Genomic DNA, 20,684 nt, shown 5'->3' with positions numbered 1-20,684 from the left:
TTTCTATCTGACTGGGATAATAGTAGTTTCACTCCCAATTATGATGCTAATGAAGTGAGGAAGCCGCTTTTGCTGCTTGTGCGATTATGGGCATGTGAGGAGGAATGAACTGAATTCGCACAGAGCCTTTCATGACTTCAGGGTGCTCCAAAGTGCTTTACAGTCAATAAAATATTTGCTGAGGTATATCACTGCAATATGGGAAATTAGTTTAAGCTTTTAATACGGGATAGAATTAGTTTACAAGACATTACTTGGGCAGCTGCAGGGTAATTAAATCCCACCCATGGGCCATCCTTGGGCAAGTTTCCCAGATCATATCTGATTTACTTGAACTTTGGGGAGTGGAGAAAAGAACAGAGGCAACACTTCTCTGTGTAGGTGTTTTTCGAACAGGAAGAGATTACTCAACCCCATAATCTGTTCTGCCTGTCACTCAGTTTGTGGCCTACCTGCATTTTTAACTCCAATGACCCAGCTTAATTGTAACTTCTCCTTGCAAGCGGAACAAGTGCTACACCTGCCCCTACACCTCCTCCCTCACTACCATTCAGGGCCCCAAACAGTCCTTCCAGGTGAGGCAATACTTTATCTGTGAGTCTGTTGGGGTCACATATTGTGTCCGGTGCTCCCAGTGTGGCCTCCTGTATATCGGTGAGACCTGATGTAGATTGGGAGGCCTCTTGGCTGAGCACCTACACTCCATCTGCCAAAACAAGCAGGATCTCCCAGTAGCCACCCATTTTAATTCCATTTCCCATTCCCATTCCCACTCCGACATGTCAATCCATGGAATCCTCTACTGTCACAATGAGGCCACACTCAGGTTGGAGGAGCAACACCTTATATTCCGTCTGGGTAGCCTCCAACCTGATGATGAACATCAATTTCTTGAATTTCCAGTAATGAACACCCCCTATCTCCTCCACCATTCCCCATCCGTTTTCCCTCTCTCACCTTGTCTCCTTACCTGCCCATCAGCTCCCTCTGGTGCTCCTCCCCCTTTTTCTTTCTTCCATGGCCTTCTGTCCTCTCCTATTAGATTCCCCCTTCTCCAGCCCTGTATCTCTTTCACCAATCAACTTCCCAGCTCTTTACTCCACCCCTCCCCACCCACCACAGTTCACCTATCACCTTGTGTTTCTTCCTCCCCTCCCCCAACCTTTTAACTCTGACCTCTCGTCTTTACTTTCTCCAGTCCTGCTGAAGGGTCTCGGCCTGAAACGTCGTCTGTACTCTTTTCCATTGATGCTGCCCGGCCTGCTAAGCTCCTCCAGCATTTTGAGTGTGTGTTGCTTGGATTTCCAGCATCTGCAGATTTTCTCTTGTTTGTTAATTGTAACCTGTCAGACCCATGCCCAACAAAATACGATCCTGATATTTTTGATTAACAGCTGACATGCTCAGCACCAAGTAGCAGGAAGAAAGATTCAAGGATGGCCTGTCACTGAAGTGTGGACAAAGGCCAGAGAGACCAAAATTAAAATATTTCATCACCTTCTTACAACTCAGGTGCCCTTATACTACAAATTATTAAATAATACTTAGTCTTTTTGTAAATAGAATATTGAACTGATCTAAACCCATTCTCTAAACGGAACTCCAGTGTTTACCTCCTGACCTGACCTCTTGCCTTCGGAAATGAGCCAAACCCAAATCTCTCTCTCCATTTTTCTCTCCTCACCAGGCTTCTGACCTGATTTCCAATCCCCCTCTCACTCTCTGACTTCAATCTCTAAATCTTTCCATCTCCTGGACTTTACCATGGGTAAGTCTTGAAAGGGATGATTAGATCAGAAATGTTATTTATTTCATTTATTTAGAGACACAGCGTGGAATAGGCCTTTCTGGCTTTACGAGCTGCTCCATCCAGTAACCCACCTATCTAACCCTAGCCCAATCCACAGAACAACTTGCAATGACCAATTAACCTACTAATCGGTATGTCTTTGGAATGTGGGAGGAAACCAGAGCCCCAGGAGGAAACTTACACCTCCATGGGGAAGCTGTACAAACTTCTTCTTTGCACCCCTGGAATTGAACTTTGAACTTTGACACCCTGAGCTGCAAATGCATGATGGAAGGAAAAAAATGCTGCTTCTAATGCCTTCCACAACCTTAGAACATCCTGTTGCACTTCATAAGGCAAGTTTGGAGCGTACTATCAGTTCGTATGTAGTGAAACAATTTCTGCAGAGCAAGGATCCACAGACAACAGTCTAATGAAAACATGCTCATCTACCTTTTTGTAATGTTGGGAGGGGGAAAAATATTGATTAGGACATGAAGGGGAATCCTTGTATTCTCCTTGGGATCCTTTTCATTTGGGCTGAACAGTTCTCTTCTCTGCCTATCCCACCATGATCCTCTTCGTAAGTGAGGCCTCAGCTTTTGTCTTAACTAAACATCAGCATGTGAAGCACTTCCATGTACTGTACTGGGACCATCAGCCTCGATTTGCCCAATTAGATTCTGTTCAGATGGCCAAACCTTCACTTCTGAATCATGGGATTGCGTGCTCAGGTCCTACTCCAGTGATTTGAGCACAAAAATAGATCTGACAGTGCAGTGCTTTGCTGCAAGATTGAATGAGCCTTCAGCACCATTGCACATCTGAGATTATCTGGTTATTACTGCACTGCTGTATGCGGAAGCGTGTGTACACATTTACTAGCATGTTTCCCTCGTTACCACAGTGACTTGGGGAAGACTAGAAGTCATGAAACATTTTTAATAATTGAAAGCCTTTCTTTTTAATTATGTACTCGAGTGTCTGGAGTGGGACTTGAACCCACAACCATCTTACTTAGAGCCAAGAAAACTACGTACTGAGCCATATATAAAAAGTAAAAGTGTTGATACTATATCAGAAATAAAAATAGACCATGTTGGAAATATCCAGCAAGACCTGTGAAGTGAATGAAATAGTTCACAGTTCGTGTTAAAGGTTACTGAAAAAAATCATTAATTCTCTCCTTTAATACCAAAATACTGCCCTCAATTCTCAGTCCTTAAGTAATTTTATTAGTGGAGATGATTGATGGACACACAACAGAGAAACTCTCTGCAATTAATATTAATGGTTCTTACACATGCCTGGAAACAAAAGTGTTAAATAAAAGCTTTTACTTCTTACTCTAATGAGTTGAATGCTTTGCAAAGAGATAAATGTTGAAATAACATGGGACTAATCTTAACCCTTAAATTAGCCTCGGGCAACAGCACAAGAGCAGACGCCTGCATGAGTGAAAGAATCTTTTAGACTTCTACCCTGCAGAACAGAAAAAAACTACATTATGCCTTGTGGATTATCTCAGTCAGGAGCTACTGTATAGAAATGGTGTATTGGCCAAAATGTTTATGCTCCAGTATGTCCTTATATCCTCATTCTCTTGGATATTTATCCAGCTTGCCTATAAATTTGTCAGTTCTCTTCACCTTATATCCCCCATATTGTGTCAATTTGTGCTAAAATATACTTTGATTTTTATTTCGTTCTAATTGTGTTCTTGTAAAATTATGTATAATTCACCAGCAATTTTGATGTGTTGCTTGAATTTCCAGCACCTGCAGAATTCCTCGTGTTTGCGTATGTATAATTCATATTTGTTTCTCCTGTGTATGTTGCGTATAAGATGCATGCTGCTGAAAGCAAGTTTTCCATATGTCCTGCATGTACCTATAACAGGAAGCTCAACTTTTGGCTTTGAAGTTCCATGTTCCCATGACTCCCTGGCTAAGGAAGTCCTATTTATTACTAAAATCTTTATATTTATGAGTGTGCTTTTAGTCACCCCAGCAAAATAAGTGTGCCTTACCAACTCTATTCATGAAGATCTTCATCTGATCATCTGTCAGTCTTTTCTAGTGGGGGTTGGGGGGAACCCCAGTCCATTCAATCTTCCCTGATATCTCAGTTCAGGTCATAGAGCCATATCATGGTAACAGGTCCTTCCCCACAACTGGCCCCTACCATCCAAGATTCTCATCTAAGCCAGTCCAATTTGCCTACATTTGACCTGTATCCCTCTAAACCCTTACTATCCATGTATCGATCCAAGTAATTTTTTAAATGCCATTAATGTACCTGCTTCAACCACTTCATCTGGCAGCTCATTCCATATACTGATCACTCTCCGTGCGAAAAAAAACCTGCAGATTCCCATTAAATCTCTCTCCTTTCACCTTAAATGTATGCCCTTTAGTTCCAACCCTGGGGAAAACAACAGTGTGTATTCACCCTCTCTGTGTTCCCCATGATATTATTTTTTTTTGTGTCTTCCTTATAACACAGAGAACAAAACTGCAGGATAGTCCAGGTATGGTCTAACCAAGGTTCCTTAACACACCTTTATTCCTTTTCAATTCATTCCTTCTGGAATTGAACTGCTATCTTATTATCTTATTATCTCTTCTTTCAGTTAGTCCTGACGAAGGGTCTCAGCCCGAAATGTCGACTGTACCTCTTCCTATAGATGCTGCCTGGCCTGCTGCGTTCCACCAGCATTTTTTGTGTGTGTTGCTTGGACTGCAGTGGTTCATTTTCCCTTTATGGTACTATGTGCTTGTGTCGAAGGGTTTGAGCATGAACAGGGTGACCAAGTGGACAGAGATGCAAATGTAGCGGAGTGAAGACAAAATAACTTTTGACACTGATTGGATAACTTAGGAAAGCAAGGCACTGCGGCGGACTCACTAACTTTCCAAAATGTCATTAAACAAGAAAAGTGATTGAAGAGGAAAATGAATCTGACATTAGAAATCGGTGCTGTGAGCACTGTATGGAATTCATTTGATTCTGGGTGTGAGGAAAATTGTTAAACATCCAGCACTACTAAATATTCAACAGTGGAATAGGAAGATAGGAAAAATAATAATTTTAGGAAGCTTTTGTCGTCAATCAAAAAGCTGTGAAGCACATTCAGTGCCCTGGGGACTGGAGGAGAACATTAATGCATTTCTCCATTCTAAAAGAAGCAATATGCATTTCTCTGAACCACACTCTGTTCAACATATGGTACATCTTACAGAACAAGGATGAAGGAAAATCAGGGCGAGATAAGATTAACTATGGGAGGGAGGCTTTGTCCAAGGTTGCACAGGGCTCCCTCTTTTGGCCACTCATTCTTTCCCAGAATGGGTAGGATCAGAAGAGAGAAGGGAAAGTTTTCATGCATGTGGCAACTTTCACTGCTACAGGATGTCCCGAGTCAACTGCTGTGCTGTCATTGATTTACGTGCGAGAACTATGGTATCCAATTGTGTTTGAAAGGCGCTCACAAATAGACTGGGATAACTAGAACTGCATTGAGCCCGAATGAAATAATAACCAGATGCGATGGTGGTCAAGAGAAACAGATAGGTTAAGTGAGTGTCTGGGGAGAATTACTTTGTACATATTTAATGAGATCATTTTCATCTTCAATTGAGAGGCGCATAGGGCCACAATCTAATAGCTCATTTGTAATAAAAGCGCTTTGACACTAAGCACAAGAGTGGAGACTCAGTGTGGATCAGCAAGCCCAATGTTCTGAGTCAGAAAAGAGAATTGAAACGGTGAAGACCTTTTCCAGGTCCTTGCACATCTAACCTGCCAAGGCTCCTCAGGGACCTGCACGTTGCAATCAAATGTTCTTTCATTCTTCAAAAAAGAATAACACAAGCATTCATAATCACTTACTGTTCCCACATATCTGCCTTTTGTGAGTAATGAACCAGCACGCAAGGATCCCTTGAATTCTCAGAACTCTCCAGTCTCTCACATTTTGATTAAGCATTTCTCTTCTTTAATTTTCCTGCAAAAATGTGCCATTTGACACGTAGCCTATCAATTTCCCTTTATAACTTTCTTCCATCCTCTTCACTTCCCTACAATCATGTGCCAACTGAATTTTGTACATGTTATGTTATGTTATGTTACAGGTAGCAGAACTTAAACTTGGAGAGAACAAAAGCATGGAAGAGGGTTTCATTAGCACACCAGCTCTGGCAAAGATAGAGTCAAGCAATGCCTTGGAGATAATTAGTTCTGTTTCTATTGACTGAGGTATGTGTACCAAAATGTGATACCATTATATCTTGTATTCAAACTTCAAAGTAAATTTATTATCAAAATACATATATGTCACCATATACAACCATGACATTCATTTTTTGCAGGCATACTCAATAAATTCATAATAGATTAATGAACATAATAGAATCAATCAATATTTGATCATACATTTATCACTTGCATAATTTTACAAAAACGTAGAATAAACCTCTTGCACTATTTATTTTTGTCATTTATAATCATTTTATGTTGTTAGCACAACGCTCTACAGTCCAGGCAACCCGGTTTAATTCCCACTACTGCCTGTGAGAAATTTGTATGTTTTCCACTGCCCCCACCCCTCTATTCCACACTCTGACCTTTTACTTCTTCTCACATGCCCATTACTTCCCCCTGGGTCCCCTTGTCCTTCCCTTTTTCCCATGGTCCACTCTCCAATCAGATTCTTTCTTCTGCAGTCCTCGACTTTCCCACCCACCTGCCTTCACCTAACACCTTCCAGCCAGCCTCTTTCCCCACCCCACCCCATCTTTTTTTATTCTGGCATCTACCCCTTCCTTCTCAGTCCCGAAGAAGGGTCTCAGCCCAAAACTGCAACCATTTACTCTTTTCCATAGATGCTGCCTGGCCTGCTGAGTTCCTCCAGCATTTTGTGTGCGTTGCTTTGGATTTCCAGCATCTGCAGACTTCCTCATGTTTTTGTTTAATTTTAGCATTGTACTGTTGCTGCAAAACAATTAATTTCACATCTTATAAGTCAGTATTAATAAATCTGATTCTGATTTGTGTTACTTCATTGTAAACTAGGAACAAATCACACCGGTGATGAGGTTGGAATGGAAAAAAAATTGATGCTGCCCAAAGTAACAAAACCGCCAGTCTCAACAACCTTGAATCCATGGATCTGGAAATTTAAGATTAATCTTAGTAATTTCAGCAGGCAGACTTAAAGTAATGGAATTGATGTTCATACTAAAGCACAGGAGGAACAAAGGGGAAGTGTTTGCAGATCAGGAACATTACTGAAAGCAGATCATAATCTGTCCAACTTTTTTAGAAACCTTTGTCATTTAGGATGAATTGTGAGAGTCCTTTATTTCTTATGTGGAAAGATGGAAATGTTCTACAGGCAAATAATCTTGTCAAAACTGACAAAAAGAGAAAGCTTGTTAGTTCAAAATAAATAACTTGAGACCATCATTTGAGAAAGAAATCTTATGACAGTGAGTCTGCAGAATTACTTTATTCCAGCGCCTTCAGATATCATGGAAAGTTACAATTTTCAATCAAAACTTCAGGAGGCACTTTATATAGTAGCTTAAATATTTGTTTCAACAGTACAATTTTGATACTTTTCTGAATTGAGCAATATGGAACAGGTATGTGTGCTTTTCAGCCAATTTATAAATTCAATACAAATTATTAAAGGCAAGATATTCAATATTTGAGTGTGCCTGTAAAAGTTCTACGTCGATGGAGGTGACTTCCAAAAACATTAGTGTCTCCCAGTGTATGATGTTTTTGTTAATGCTCTTTATATATAAACGGCAAGTGAGTTCAGCTGCTGCTTTACGTCTGCTTTTCATCCAATTCAGCTCCACCATTCTTTCATGCCTGAGTTATTTTCTCTCTCAACCCCATTTTCCTGCCTTCTCCTCTTAGCCTTTGATGTTCTTACTAATCAAGAACCTATCAATCTCTGCTTTAATTATAGTCAATGACTTGGCCGGTGCAGCTGTCTCTGACCATGAAATCCACAGATTCACAACCCTATGGCTGAAGAAATTCCTCCTCGTCTGTGTTTAAAAGGGACATCCTTGAACTAGGTATCAATGAGATCCCCTCTCTTTCTACTAAACTCCAGTGAGTACAGGCCTATATTTTTTATTAGCAAAATAAACTTTATTCATACTAAATACTATTTACAAGACTACACCATGCAATAACTTTTAATTCTTCTATTCATTGTCAATGCTTTCAGTCTCATTCTATTGCATTCCTTAAAACCAATAGGACAGTTGCCACACGTGGCCCCTTTGGGTGGTATACTACCACAATAGTACGAGGGGCTTCTTCACCCAACCCAGCCTCTGCATCCCCAGTAATGGAAATCCCATACAGTCCCAGAGCTATCAAATGCTCCTTATATGTTAGCCCTTTAGCCTCATGATGTTAATCCTCGTGAACCTCCTCTGGACTCTCTCCAATGACAACACACATCCTTTCTGAGATATGGGACCCAAAACTGTTGCCAATACTCTAAGTGCGGCCTGACTGGTGTCTTATAAAGCCTCAGCATTATCTCCTTGCTTTTATATTCTATCCCCCTTGAAATAAATGCCAATATTCCATTTACCTTCTTTACCACAGATTCAACCTGTAAGTTAACCTTCTGGGAGTCTTGTATGAGGACTCCTAAGACCCTCTGCACCTCTGGTGTTTGAACCTTCTCCCCATTTAGATAATAGTCTGCACTATTGTTCCTTTTACCAAGATGCATTATCATACATTTCCCAACACTATATTCCAACTGCCACTTTTTTGCCCATTCTTCCAATTTGTCTGAAGTCCTGCTACAAACACATTGCTTCCTCAGCACTACCTACCCCTCCACCTATCTTTGTATCATCCGCAAACTTTGCCACAAAGCCATCAATTCCATTATCCAACTGATTGACAAACAATGTAAAAAGTAGCGGTCCCAATACTGACCCCTGAGGAACACCACTAGTCACTGGCAGCCAACCAGAAAAAGCCCCTTTTATTCCCAGTTGCTGCCTCCTGCCTGTCAGCCATTCTGCTACCCACATCAGTATCTTTCCCGTGACGTCATAGGACTTCATCTTGTTATGCAGCCTCATGTGTGGCACCTTATCAAACGCCTTCTGAAAATCCAAGTAAAAGACATCCACTGCCTCTCCCTTGTCCACTCTGCTTGTTACTTCCTTGAAGAACTCCAACTGATTTGTCAGGCAAGATTTCCCTTGACAGAAACCATGCTAACTTTGACTTATTTTATCATTTTTCTCCAAGTACCCTGAAACCTCATCCTTAATAATGGACTCCAACACTTTTCTAACCACTGAGGTTAGGCTAACTTGCCTATAATTTCCTTTTTGTTTTGACTTCCTCCCTTCCTAAGGAGTGGAGTCACATTTGCAATCTTCCAGTCCTCCGGGATCATGCCAGAATCAAGTGATTCTTGAAAGATCATGACCAATGCCTCCGTTATCACTTCAGCAACTTCTCTCAGTACTCTGGGATGTCATCCATCTGGTCAAGGTGACTTATCCACCTTAAGACCTTCCAGTTTGCCTAGTACTTTTTCCTTTGTAATAGCAATGGCACTCACTCCTGCTCCCTGACACTCACAGACCTCTGGCACAGTGCTAGTGTCTTCCACAGTGAAGACAGATGCAAAGTACATCTGCCATTTCTTTGTCCCCCATTACTACCTCATCAGCATCATTTTCCAGCGGTCCAATATCAGCTCTCACCTCCCTTTTACTCTTTATATAACTGAAGTAAACTTTTGGTATCCTGCTTTATATTGTAGACTAGTCTGCCCTCATATTTCATCTTTTCCCTTCTTATAGCTTTTTTAGTTGCCTTTTGTTGCATTTTAAAAGCTTCCCAATCATCCAACTTCCCACTCACATTTGCTACTTTATATGCCCTTTCCTTGGCTTTTATGCAGTCCTTAACTTCCTTTGTTAGCCACAGTTGCCTGCCCCTGCTGTTTGAGAACTTCTTCCTCTGTGGGACATATCTATCCTGCGCCTTGTGAACAATTTCCAGAAACTTCAGCCACCTCTGTTGTGCCATCATCCCTGCCAATGTTCTCCTCCAATCCAACTGGGCAAACTCCTCCCATGCCTCTGTAATTCCTTTTATTCCATTGTGATACTGATACATGTGAGTTTTGCTTGTCAAGGTCTCTTGTCTCATTATGATTGAGCCAACACAGACCCAGCAAGGTATCAGAGTCTTTTGTCCACTGTGGCCAGCCAGAGCAAGAGGGTTTCCAGACAGATCCTGGAGATTCATACACCGTGCTCAATACACCGACTGAGCACTATGAGTACCTGGTTATGCCCTTTGGTCTTGAGAATGCTCCATCAGATTTTCAAGGCTATATAAACGACAGGAGACTCTCCATAAGTACGCCTTCGTCAACTTGGATGCTATCCTAATCTTCTCGAAGTCCACAGAGGAGCACATTGCTCATGTCAGGGACATTTTAAAGGGGCTTCTAGACCATGGACTTTATGTCAAGCTGGAGGTCTGAATTTCACATGACAACCATTTCATTTTTGGGTTTCACCATCTCCAATGGCAATTTCAAGATGACCCAGGCAGTCAGAGATTGGTCACAACCATCTAGTGTCAAACAAGTCCAACGATTCCTGGAGTTTGTTAACCTTATCCTAAAGTTCATCAGGGATTTCAGTTCAATGACAGTTGCACTAATGGTGCTTACTAAGAAATTCACAGGCTCCGTTGTCTGTACTACCAAAGTGAAAGCTGCTTTTGCAGAGCTTAAACAGTGGTTCACATCGGCTTCCATCTTGGTTTCACCAAACCCAGACCTTCCTTTCATTGTGGAGGTGGACGCCTCAGATATCAGAATGGTGCAGTGTTGTCTCAATGGTCACCTTCAGCCAGTAAACTGCACCAATACGCATTCTTCTTCAGGCGGTCTTCCCTGGCAGAAACTATGACATCAGGAATTGGGAGCTTCTTGCAGTTAAGTTAGTTTTGGAAGAATGGCATCACTGGCTTGAGGGGTCCAAGAATCCTTTTATTGTTTAGAGAGACCACAAGAACCTGGTTTACATTCAGGAGGCCAAGACACTGATCTTCAGGCAGGCCAGGTGGTCTTCGTTCTTTAAACATTTTGATTTCCTGCTGACCTATCAACTGAGGTAAAAGAAACATAAACTAGATGCCTTGTCCCGTCAAGTTTGACGAACCTGAAAGAGAGGCAAGAAGCACCATTTTGCCCCAAGCCAAGTGGGAGTGCCAGTTCGTCGGGGAATCAACACTCTTGTTCGCAAGGCCCAAGCACAGCATCTTCACTTTGGGGTTCTCACGTTTAACTGTCATTCATTCTTTGGGGCACTTCTCTGTTTTTGTGGATGTTTCGGAAGAAATAGCATTTCAGGATGTATATTGTATATATTTCTCGGACATTAAATTGAATCTTTGAAGCTTTGAACTCTCCACCTTTAGCCACTCCTTAAAATCTACCTCTTAGGTATGATTTCGATCTTTTGTAAGTTCATGTTAAAATTTGTTTGCTAATTCTCTTGCAATGTATTTTGGGACATGTACTGTAACAGAAATGTAGAAATAAAAGTTGTAGATGTTAGACTGGCTTCTCTCCGAGGACAATACCCGAGCATATATTGCTGTTAATATGCAGAAAAGTCCCCTCAACATGTCGGCTAAAATGAAATGCACCTTAGCTGTGCTGTGTTTTCTTTTCTAACTGTACTTAAATCATCAACTGTGTTGTGGAATGAAGTGAGAATTTCACAATAAACTGATATACTCTTGAACCAAGTTCAATAAGTCTTTTCTAAAATAATTTAAAACTGCTTTTCTAAATCTCAAAAAAAATCTTTCTGATGGTTTTGACAGAGGAAAGAAGGTACTTCTACTGTCATAAAGGTAGACAGCCAAAGGCAAGAAAGCAGCAAGTTGGTCAGATCTGGAACGCTGGTTCAATAGTAACTTTCAAAGGGGAAAATGGATAAACACTTGAAGGCAAAAAAGGGAAAAACAGAAGAGAATGGGAATAATTTGATAATGCTGTTTAAAGGTAGTACAAACACCAAAAGTCTGAATGCTCTTCTGTGCCGTGACAACCTATGATTCTATGTCAAGCTCTCTGAGGGTTTAGAATACTTATAAGATTTTTATGTGCTCATTTATGTTTGGGACTGTAACGTGGGAAAAATAAAAACACCTTTTAATTTTAAGTTCCAGGAATAAGCCTCAAATTCCAAGAGGACCACAACCTTGTTGTGGTTTGGAGGCTTGTGTACCTCAATGACTCGGAGAGCTACGTTGGCTGGAGTCAGAGGTTTGTGCTTTGGCTCTTGGTAAGGGTTACCCATGCCTAACTGGTCAAAGGGTGGAAACCAGACGAAGTGTGGTCCACCGGTCCTCCCACTTTGGGGGTTCAGCTCAGGGCTAACAACTCTGACTGGTAAAACAAAATTGTTAAGGGAAGAGCAATGAAGAACCCTTCTACATCTGAGTGCGATGGTATGCCTGAGTCCACAACCAGGACTTGCATAATTGGCAGTAAGGAAAACAGACAGAAAGCTACTGACATGATGAAGGAAGCCCTGAACACTGCCAGTGATGAGCGACCTTCATTGCTGTCCTAAACTCCAGAGGTGTAACGGGCAATATGTAAGAATGAAGATCACACAAGTTACAGAGGGCTTTGAGCACTGTTATTTATATTAAAGCTGTTAATAGTCAAACAAATTACATGCCTGTGGCAAGAATTCGGTCTATGATGACAGATGAGTAAGCTTGTTAAACTCAAAAACCACTTTTATTGTAATTAAACACAAAAACATTCCAGGCGCTATGACCCGGGGAGAGAACCCACCCAGTCACATACAGACAGGGGAGGTGATTATGACACAACCCGGTTACGGTAAGGTTGATCCACAAACATGCATGCGAATCACTGTATAACTAAGCTAAGATGAAACAAGAAATGAACTTGAGCGTCCCACCACAATCCCAAGAAACCATGTTTAACACAAGAGCAACAAATAGCGCCGGTCGCGGGCTGGGGCGGGCTGTCGACCATGTCCCTGGAGCACCACAATGCCCCCACTTGAGGGGTCAGCCATCCTCGGAAATGCCAGAGTCCACAACAAAGTCCAAAAGTCCCTGTGGTGATAGGCGCTGTTGCTTGAGACGCTGGGAGTTTCTGGACCCCCCCCCCCACCCCGCACCCTGGGAGGCAAGAGGCAGGACACCTAGAGTGTCGCTTCCTTCCGTAAGCCTTGCTGGGTTGGTGGTGGCCAAGGGCCAATTCAGTTCAGCTGGTCCCGGAGCAGCACGACTGCCTTCCGCCGCTCAGGCAACCACACGATATACCATATGGGAGATGCGGTTGAGCACCTCTCTCGGCCCCTTCCCAGCTTGGGGAATGGTCCCTTCTTCCAGGAGGGGCAGTAGACCCATACCGGGGGCATCTTGCCCTGGACTGGCCCCTTCCGGGATGTGCAAGCGTTGCAGCAGTGCACCAACGGCTCCACGTCCTGCCTGTACTCAGGCCAGCAGAAGCGTTAGTGCAGCTTGCCAACGTCTATGTAACCCCAAAGTGGCCGGCCCCCACCAGCCCGGGTACCGACCGCAGCGCCGTGGCGCAGAGCTCAGGAGGAACCACCACAGGCAGGAGACGTCTGTCGCCAACGTTAAGCTGCCACCACCGGAACAGCAACCTGTCGCGCCCCTCCAGCCTTCTCCACTGAGTACAGGACTTTGGTCCCTGGGTCCGGAGCGGGGAACTCTGCCCACTCCAGTTGACGTCCACGCCCAGCCATCCCCTCATCCGCGCCAGCACGGGATCGCTCTCCTGCTCGCTGCTGGTCTACCTCGCCACCGGCTGCCACCCGAAGCGCCGCCACCGTTCCGCTGCAGGGTGCGCTGTGAGACCGGTGGTGGTTGTTGCTGCGCCCGCCTGATCCACTTCATGGAGCTGCCCCGCCGGAGAGCCACGGTTCAGCGCCGAAGTAGAATGTGGCCCCTGACACATCCACACGGGTCCCCCAGCAGGGCAAAAGATCCAACCCAATGATGCAGGACTCCAGGACGTTGGCTCGCCACACCTCGTTATCCACTGTGTTTCTCCCCACTGCGATGCGCAGCCATCTCTTCCCTCTCGTCGCCGCACAGTCGCCGGTGACAGCAGCCAGCTGGACCGCCGTCGTTGTCCATTCAGACAGGGGTGGCTGGTCCGTGTTGGGGAGGACACCCGGCCGGATGATGGTGATGGTCCACGAACGCACGGCATCTGATGCTCTCCACCATGCAGTCCACGTATAAGCCCGAACGGCCCACCCGGAGAGATGACACGGAGTGGTTCTGCTGGAGGTCTCGGGCGCCGCCGCCCGCTCGGTGATTCCAGGTGGTTGCGCGGCGCGTGGTGCTGGTGCGGGGCAGCCCCGGGGCAAATGGTCTGCCTCGCCACACCGGTAGCAGAGATCACTCCATGGCTCGCGGGGCAGATCAGCGCTGGTCGGACCCGTCCCACGGGCTCCTCCTCGGTGACACAGGGCTGTGGGCGATGCTGGAACACCTTGGGCTACAATTGCATCTGCCCTCTCCGCCTCGTTCGGTGATGATGGCGATGCCAGGCGAACATGCTGCCGAAGGCGCTCCGCCATCAGCGCCTTTACAAAAGGGCAAGCTCTTCCTGGACCACGGGAGGGTCGGTCCCTCGACTTAGTCCCTGGGTTTTAAGGTGCTCCAACCAACATCGTAGCTCCTCAATCTCGTCGTCAATTTCTAATCCCCCTCCTGACACCCATGTGGCGAGCATTCGGTCCACGACGACGGACGAGTAAGCTCGTTAAACTTAACAACCGTTTTTATCGTGATAAACACAAAAAAAAAACCGGGCGCTATGATCCGGGGAGAGAACCCACTCAGTCACATACATCCGGGGAAAGGTGTTTATTGCACATCCCGGTTACAGTCAGGGTGCCACATGGGTGAATAGCTGTGTAACCCAAACTAAAGTGTGACAATAAATGAACTTGAACATCCCACCATAATCCCACGAAAGCATTTTAACACAAGAACAATAAATAGCGCTGATTATCAGGACCGCTGGGGCGGGCTATCGACCACGCCCCCGGAGCGCCACATGCCTAAAAGACCAATTCACACAATACTGTAACATGTTACCTGTGTTCTCACTCAAAATGTGCACGTAAGTATACGTGCAACACACACAAACACATACAAAAGACTTCTTTCTCTCAACTGTGTTTCGGAGAACAAATTGAATTTCCCATGAGCTCTCCACACATATGGCGAAAATACACTATTAAGAATCCAACAATTGTTCGTGCAGTAGCAATCAACCTTTACAAACTGTTGAATCCCATTCCTTTAGATAATGAGATGATAAAAATCTTAGATATTACATCTTTACATAATGTTAGTACTTACGTTTCTCTGTGCTCTTCCCTTCTCTCTGACTAGTATTTACTCCTCTTTTTTAATTCTCTGATTGTACCTGATTTGACTCTAGTCCATCCCATTTCCTGCCATGTTTCTTTTTCTACCATGAGTCCAGGAACACAGGGAGGCAGAGCTAGAAGAGGCCATTTGGCAACTCAATCTGTCCCACCATTCAATGCAATCATGAATGATCTGCAAGGAGGACAGTGACCAGTGGTGTTGCACAGGGATCTGTTCTGGGACCCCTCCTCTTTGTGATTTTTATAAATGACCTGGATGAGGAAGTAGAAGTTTAAACGCAAACAACAGGAATTCTGTAGATGCTGGAAATTCAAGCAACACACATCAAAGTTGCTGGTGAACGCAGCAGGCCAGGCAGCATCTCTAGGAAGAGGTGCAGTCGACGTTTCAGGCCGAGACCCTTCGTCAGGAGGGTCTCGGCCTGAAACGTCGACTGCACCTCTTCCTAGAGATGCTGCCTGGCCTGCTGCGTTCACCAGCAACTTTGATGTGTGTTGAGGAAGTAGAAGGGTGGGTTAGTAAGTTTGCTGATGACAAAAAAGTGGGGGGTGTTGTGGATAGTCTGGAGGGTTGTCAGAGGTTACACCGGGACATCAGTAGGATATAGAACTGGGCTGAGAAGTGGCAGATGGAGTTTAACCCAGACAGGTGTGAAGTGGTTCATTTTGGTAGGTCAAATTTGAAGATGGAATATTATATTAATGGTAAGACTCTTGGCAGTGTGGAGGATCAGAGAGATCTTGGGGTCCAGGTCCATAGGACACTCAAAGCTGCTGTGCAGGCTGGCAGTGTTAAGAAGGCATGTGGTGTGTTGGCATTCATCAGCTGTGGGATTGGGTTCAAGAGCCGTGAAGTGGAGTGCCACAGGGATCAGTGCTGGGTCCATTGTTATTTGTCATCTATATCAATGATCTGGATGATAATGTGGTAAATTGGATCAGCAAATTTGCTGATGATACAAAGATTGGAGGTGTAGTAGACAGTGAGGAAGGTTTTCAGAGCCTGCAGAGGGACTTGGACCAGCTGGAAAAATGGGCTGAAAAATGGCAGATGGAGTTTAATACAGACAAGTGTGAGGTATTGCATGTTGGAAGGACAAACCAAGGTAGAACATACAGGGTTAATGGTAGGGCACTGAGGAGTGCAGTGGAACAGAGGGATCTGGGAATACAGATACAAAATTCCCTAAAAGTGGCGTCACAGGTAGATAGGGTCATAAAGAGAGCTTTTGGTACATTGGCCTTTATTAATCAAAGTATTGAGTATAAGAGCTGGAATGTTATGATGAGGTTGTGTAAGGCATTGGTGAGGCCGAATCTGGAGTATTGTGTTCAGTTTTGGTCACCAAATTACAGGAAGGATATAAATAAGGTTGAAAGAGTGCAGAGAAGGTTTACAAGGATGTTGCCGGGACTTGAGAAACTCAGTTACAGAGAAAGGTTGAATAGGTTAGGACTTTATTCCCTGGAGCGTAGAAGAATGAGGGGAGATTTGATAGAGGTATATAAAATTATGATGGGTATAGATAGAGTGAATGCAAGCAGGCTTTTTCCACTGAGGCAAGGAGAGAAAAAAACCAGAGGACATGGGTTAAGGTGAGGGGGGAAAAGATTAAAGGGAACATTAGGGGGGGCTTCTTCACACAGAGAGCGGTGGGAGTATGGAATGAGCTGTCAGACGAGGTGGTAAATGCGGGTTCTTTTTTAACATTTAAGAATAAATTAGACAGATACATGGATGGGAGGTGTATGGAGGGATATGGTCCGTATGCAGGTCAGTGGGACTAGACAGAAAATGGTTCGGCACAGCCAAGAAGGGCCAAAAGGCCTGTTTCTGTGCTGTAGTTTCTAGGTTTCTATGGTTTCTAAGTAATGTTACAGCTATATAAGACCTTGGTCAGACCCCACTTGGATTACTGTGTTCAGTTCTGGTCACCTCATTACAAGAAGGATGTGGATACTATAGAAAGAGTGCAGAGCAGATTTACAAGGATGTTGCCTGGATTGGAGGGCATACCTTATGAGAATAGGTTGAGTGTACTTGACCTTTTCTCCTTGGAGTGATGGAGGATGAGAGATGACCTAATAGAGGTGTATAAGATGATGAGAGGAATTGATCATGTGGATAGCCAGAGGCTTTTTCCCAGGGCTGAAATGGCTAACACGAGAGGGCACAGTTTTAAGGTGCTTGGAAGTAGGTACTAGGGGGATGTCAGGGATAAGTTTTTCACACAGAGAGCGGTGGGTGCGTGAGATGCACTGCCAGCGAAAGTAGTAGAGGTGGATACAATAGGGTCTTTTAAGAGATTCTTAGATAGGTACATGGAGCTTAGAAAAATAGAGGGCGGTGTGGTAGGATAATTCTGGGCAGTTTGTAGAGTAGGTTACATGGTCGGCACAACATTGTGGGCCGAAAGGCCTGTAATGTTTCTATTTGTGACCCAAACCCAAATATACCAAGTTTGCCCATATCACCAACACATTTGTTTATTTTTTTTAAAGCAGCAACTACCTTAGGTTTAATTGTTAATCATACAAGGAACTATAACGCTTCAAACACTGCTCAATATGTGGGTGTTGTTCAGATTGTCTGAATTGTGATGGAAAGTTATAGAACAGAGATATTAAATTTGATTCTTTCTCTGCAGTTATTACCTGACAAGCAATGTATTTTCTGATTTAATTCTGAGGAATGCAATCCTATTGACAAGAAAATGGACAACATCACAGATTGATTCCTGGGATGGCAGGACTTTCATATGAAGAAAGACTGGATGAACTGGGCTTGTACTCGTTGGAATTTAGAAGATTGAGGGGGGATCTGATTGAAACATATAAAATCCTAAAGGGATTGGACAGGCTAGATGCAGGAAGATTGTTCCCGATGTTGGGGAAGTCCAGAACAAAGGGTCACAGTTTGAGGATAAAGGGGAAGCCTTTTAGGACTGAGATTAGGAAAAACTTCTTCACACAGAGAGTGGTGAATCTGTGGAATTCTCTGCCACAGGAAACAGTTGAGGCCAGTTCATTGGCTATATTTAAGAGGGAGTTAGATATGGCCCTTGTGGCTAAAGGGATCAGGGGGTATGGAGGGAAGGCTGGGGCGGGGTTCTGAGTTGGATGATCAGCCATGATCATAATAAATGGCGGTGGAGACTCAAAGCACCTATTTTCTATGTTTCTATGTTTCTATGTTCCAAGGAACTTAACCCTTGGAGTCCAGGTATCATTCTAAAAATATTTATACCACACCGTCTTCAAAATTATTCTTCACGAGGTGTAGCATTCAGAACTGCTTGGCATTCTAGGTGGTCTAATCAGAGAATTGTTGGCTTTTCAAGAACTTTTTTTTTACCATTTTCAATACCTGTCCATGGCATTTTAATGATCCATGTAGATAAACACATACATATCTTTGGATTTCTACGGTGTCTAGTTTTCCAGCCTTTTGAAAGTTCTTTGTTCTATTTCTGCTGAAAATTTAAAATGAGAACATAAATTGCTGGGAATACTCAGCAGGACAGACATTATATTAGGAAACAAAAACAAAGCTGACATTTGAAATCAATAACTTTTCACTGAAAGGTTAACTATGTTTCTCTTCCAGCAACCTGAAAGGTTAACTGTGCCTGGACTGGTAAGCATTCCAGCATTTTCTATTTCTCCTCTGTTCATTTCTTTTGTACATCTAGTATTTGCATTCACCGTAATCTACTTGCTAAAGTTTTGCCTACATTATCAATAAATTAATACTTATAATTCCTATACTTACAAGTCTGGTTAATACTTTCAATCTACATTTTCTGCAATTTCGTCTATCCAATCTCATTGGCAAACCTGTATATGAAGCTTTCCATCCTGTTATCTGAGGCAATTAATTATTGTTTCATCTCGGCATTTTGTGGAACGCCAAAAGTCACGTGCTGTCAGTTTTCCTAGATGGGATGCACGTCCCAATTTTTCACTTTAAGGATTCCTGATTCAAGAGAATCTTAGACGATTGTAGATGTACCATTTGCGCTGTTCTCATTTCCTTTACATTTATAGGGTCAATTATTGGGGTATAAAGATTATTTATTTGTTGGTGCCATCTTGATCATTTACTGAATATTTTTCGGTTACCTTATCCCTATTTTTTTCCACTGACGTTGTGTGGAACTACAACTAAAGGTCGTAGGTTAATGGTGAAAGGTGAAAATTTTAAGGGGAACATGATGGGCAGATTCTTTACTCGGAGTGTCGTGAGAGTGTAGAATTGTCTGCCATGCGAGCTCGATTTCAATGTTTAAGGGAAGTTTGGATGGGTGTATGGATAGTAGTGATACGAGGGTTATGATCCAGGTGCAGATCGACGGGAGTAGGCATTTTAAATGGGCCGAAGGGCCTGTTTCTGAGCTCTACTTTTCCGTGACTCTACGACTCTAGTTTATTTGGGACGTCTGGGATGCTGTCTCTTTTCCTGTCGATATTTATCTTTCAAACAATCCCCTTTAATCCGTGGTCTGATCATTGTCATATTGCCGCGGAAGTTATATTTTGTACTGTACAATATACTACATCGCAACGCGTTAGATGAGCTTCATTGACTGCAGGAATGAAAGTAACTTAAATTTCTATACCGGTATGGTCACATTTGCAACTTAATGCATCTGGGTTAATTGCATTGGCCTCAGTCAGCCCCGAACACAGGTAGTTCTGGGATCGTGTAAAGCGCAGGAGATTATTTCATTTTATTCCTGAAAACTGCACACAGGATTCCCCCACCGGCAGGGGGCAGGGATATTTCAAATTGTTATTGCAAATAAGTTTCCTGCCTTGGTGGGATGTCACTTATGTGAGATTGAGAGTTTACCAAGTGCTTTCAAAGTGAGTAGGCTAGACGCGCCGTGGCTGTTATGGAGCTGCTGACTTTTCTGACTGCCTTTTCTATGCACCTCTGCGCTGTCCTGGCCGGGATGGACTCGTGTTATGAGCAGGAGTCCGGGAAAGCCCAAAGATGCATGCCGGAATTCTGCAACGCTGCCTTCGGTCGGACCGTGCTGGCCAGCGACGTCTGCGGCTTTCCCGCCCCGGAGGAATACTGCCTGCAGACCGGCGTGACTGGAGTCACCAAATCGTGCCATGTGTGTGACGCCCCAGACCCGCAGCAGAGCCACAACGCCACTTACCTGAACGACTTCCACAATGAGCTGGAGCCCACCTGGTGGCAGAGCCCGTCCATGTTGCGCGGCGTGCAGTTCCCCAACTCCGTTAATCTGACCCTACACCTGGGTGAGTGACAACTCCGCTGGGCGGCGTTGCTGCCGGGCAACTGTAAACCTGTCGCTATAACTCCGTCATGTGTTTAACTTGCAGATAACTGGGTTAAGTTTCAATCCTTTTTCTAA

The 20,684-nt window shown here is 43.8% G+C and overlaps 1 protein-coding gene across 1 annotated transcript in view; it reads left to right on the top strand.

The window, feature by feature from the left end:
- The first annotated feature begins 20,150 nt into the window (after window positions 1-20,150).
- LOC134359871 (laminin subunit gamma-1-like) overlaps window positions 20,151-20,684 on the top strand; it is a 201,041-nt gene continuing 200,507 nt past the window's right edge. Inside the window, exon 1 of the mRNA XM_063073647.1 lies at window positions 20,151-20,568. Within this exon, the coding sequence (XP_062929717.1) occupies window positions 20,193-20,568 (376 nt within the window). The 5' untranslated portion in view covers window positions 20,151-20,192. The remainder of the gene's footprint in view (window positions 20,569-20,684) is intronic.

This window comes from Mobula hypostoma, chromosome 21 (genome assembly GCF_963921235.1).
Source record: "Mobula hypostoma chromosome 21, sMobHyp1.1, whole genome shotgun sequence".
NCBI lineage: Eukaryota > Metazoa > Chordata > Chondrichthyes > Myliobatiformes > Myliobatidae > Mobula > Mobula hypostoma.
This window is presented reverse-complemented; position numbering and strand designations above follow the sequence as displayed.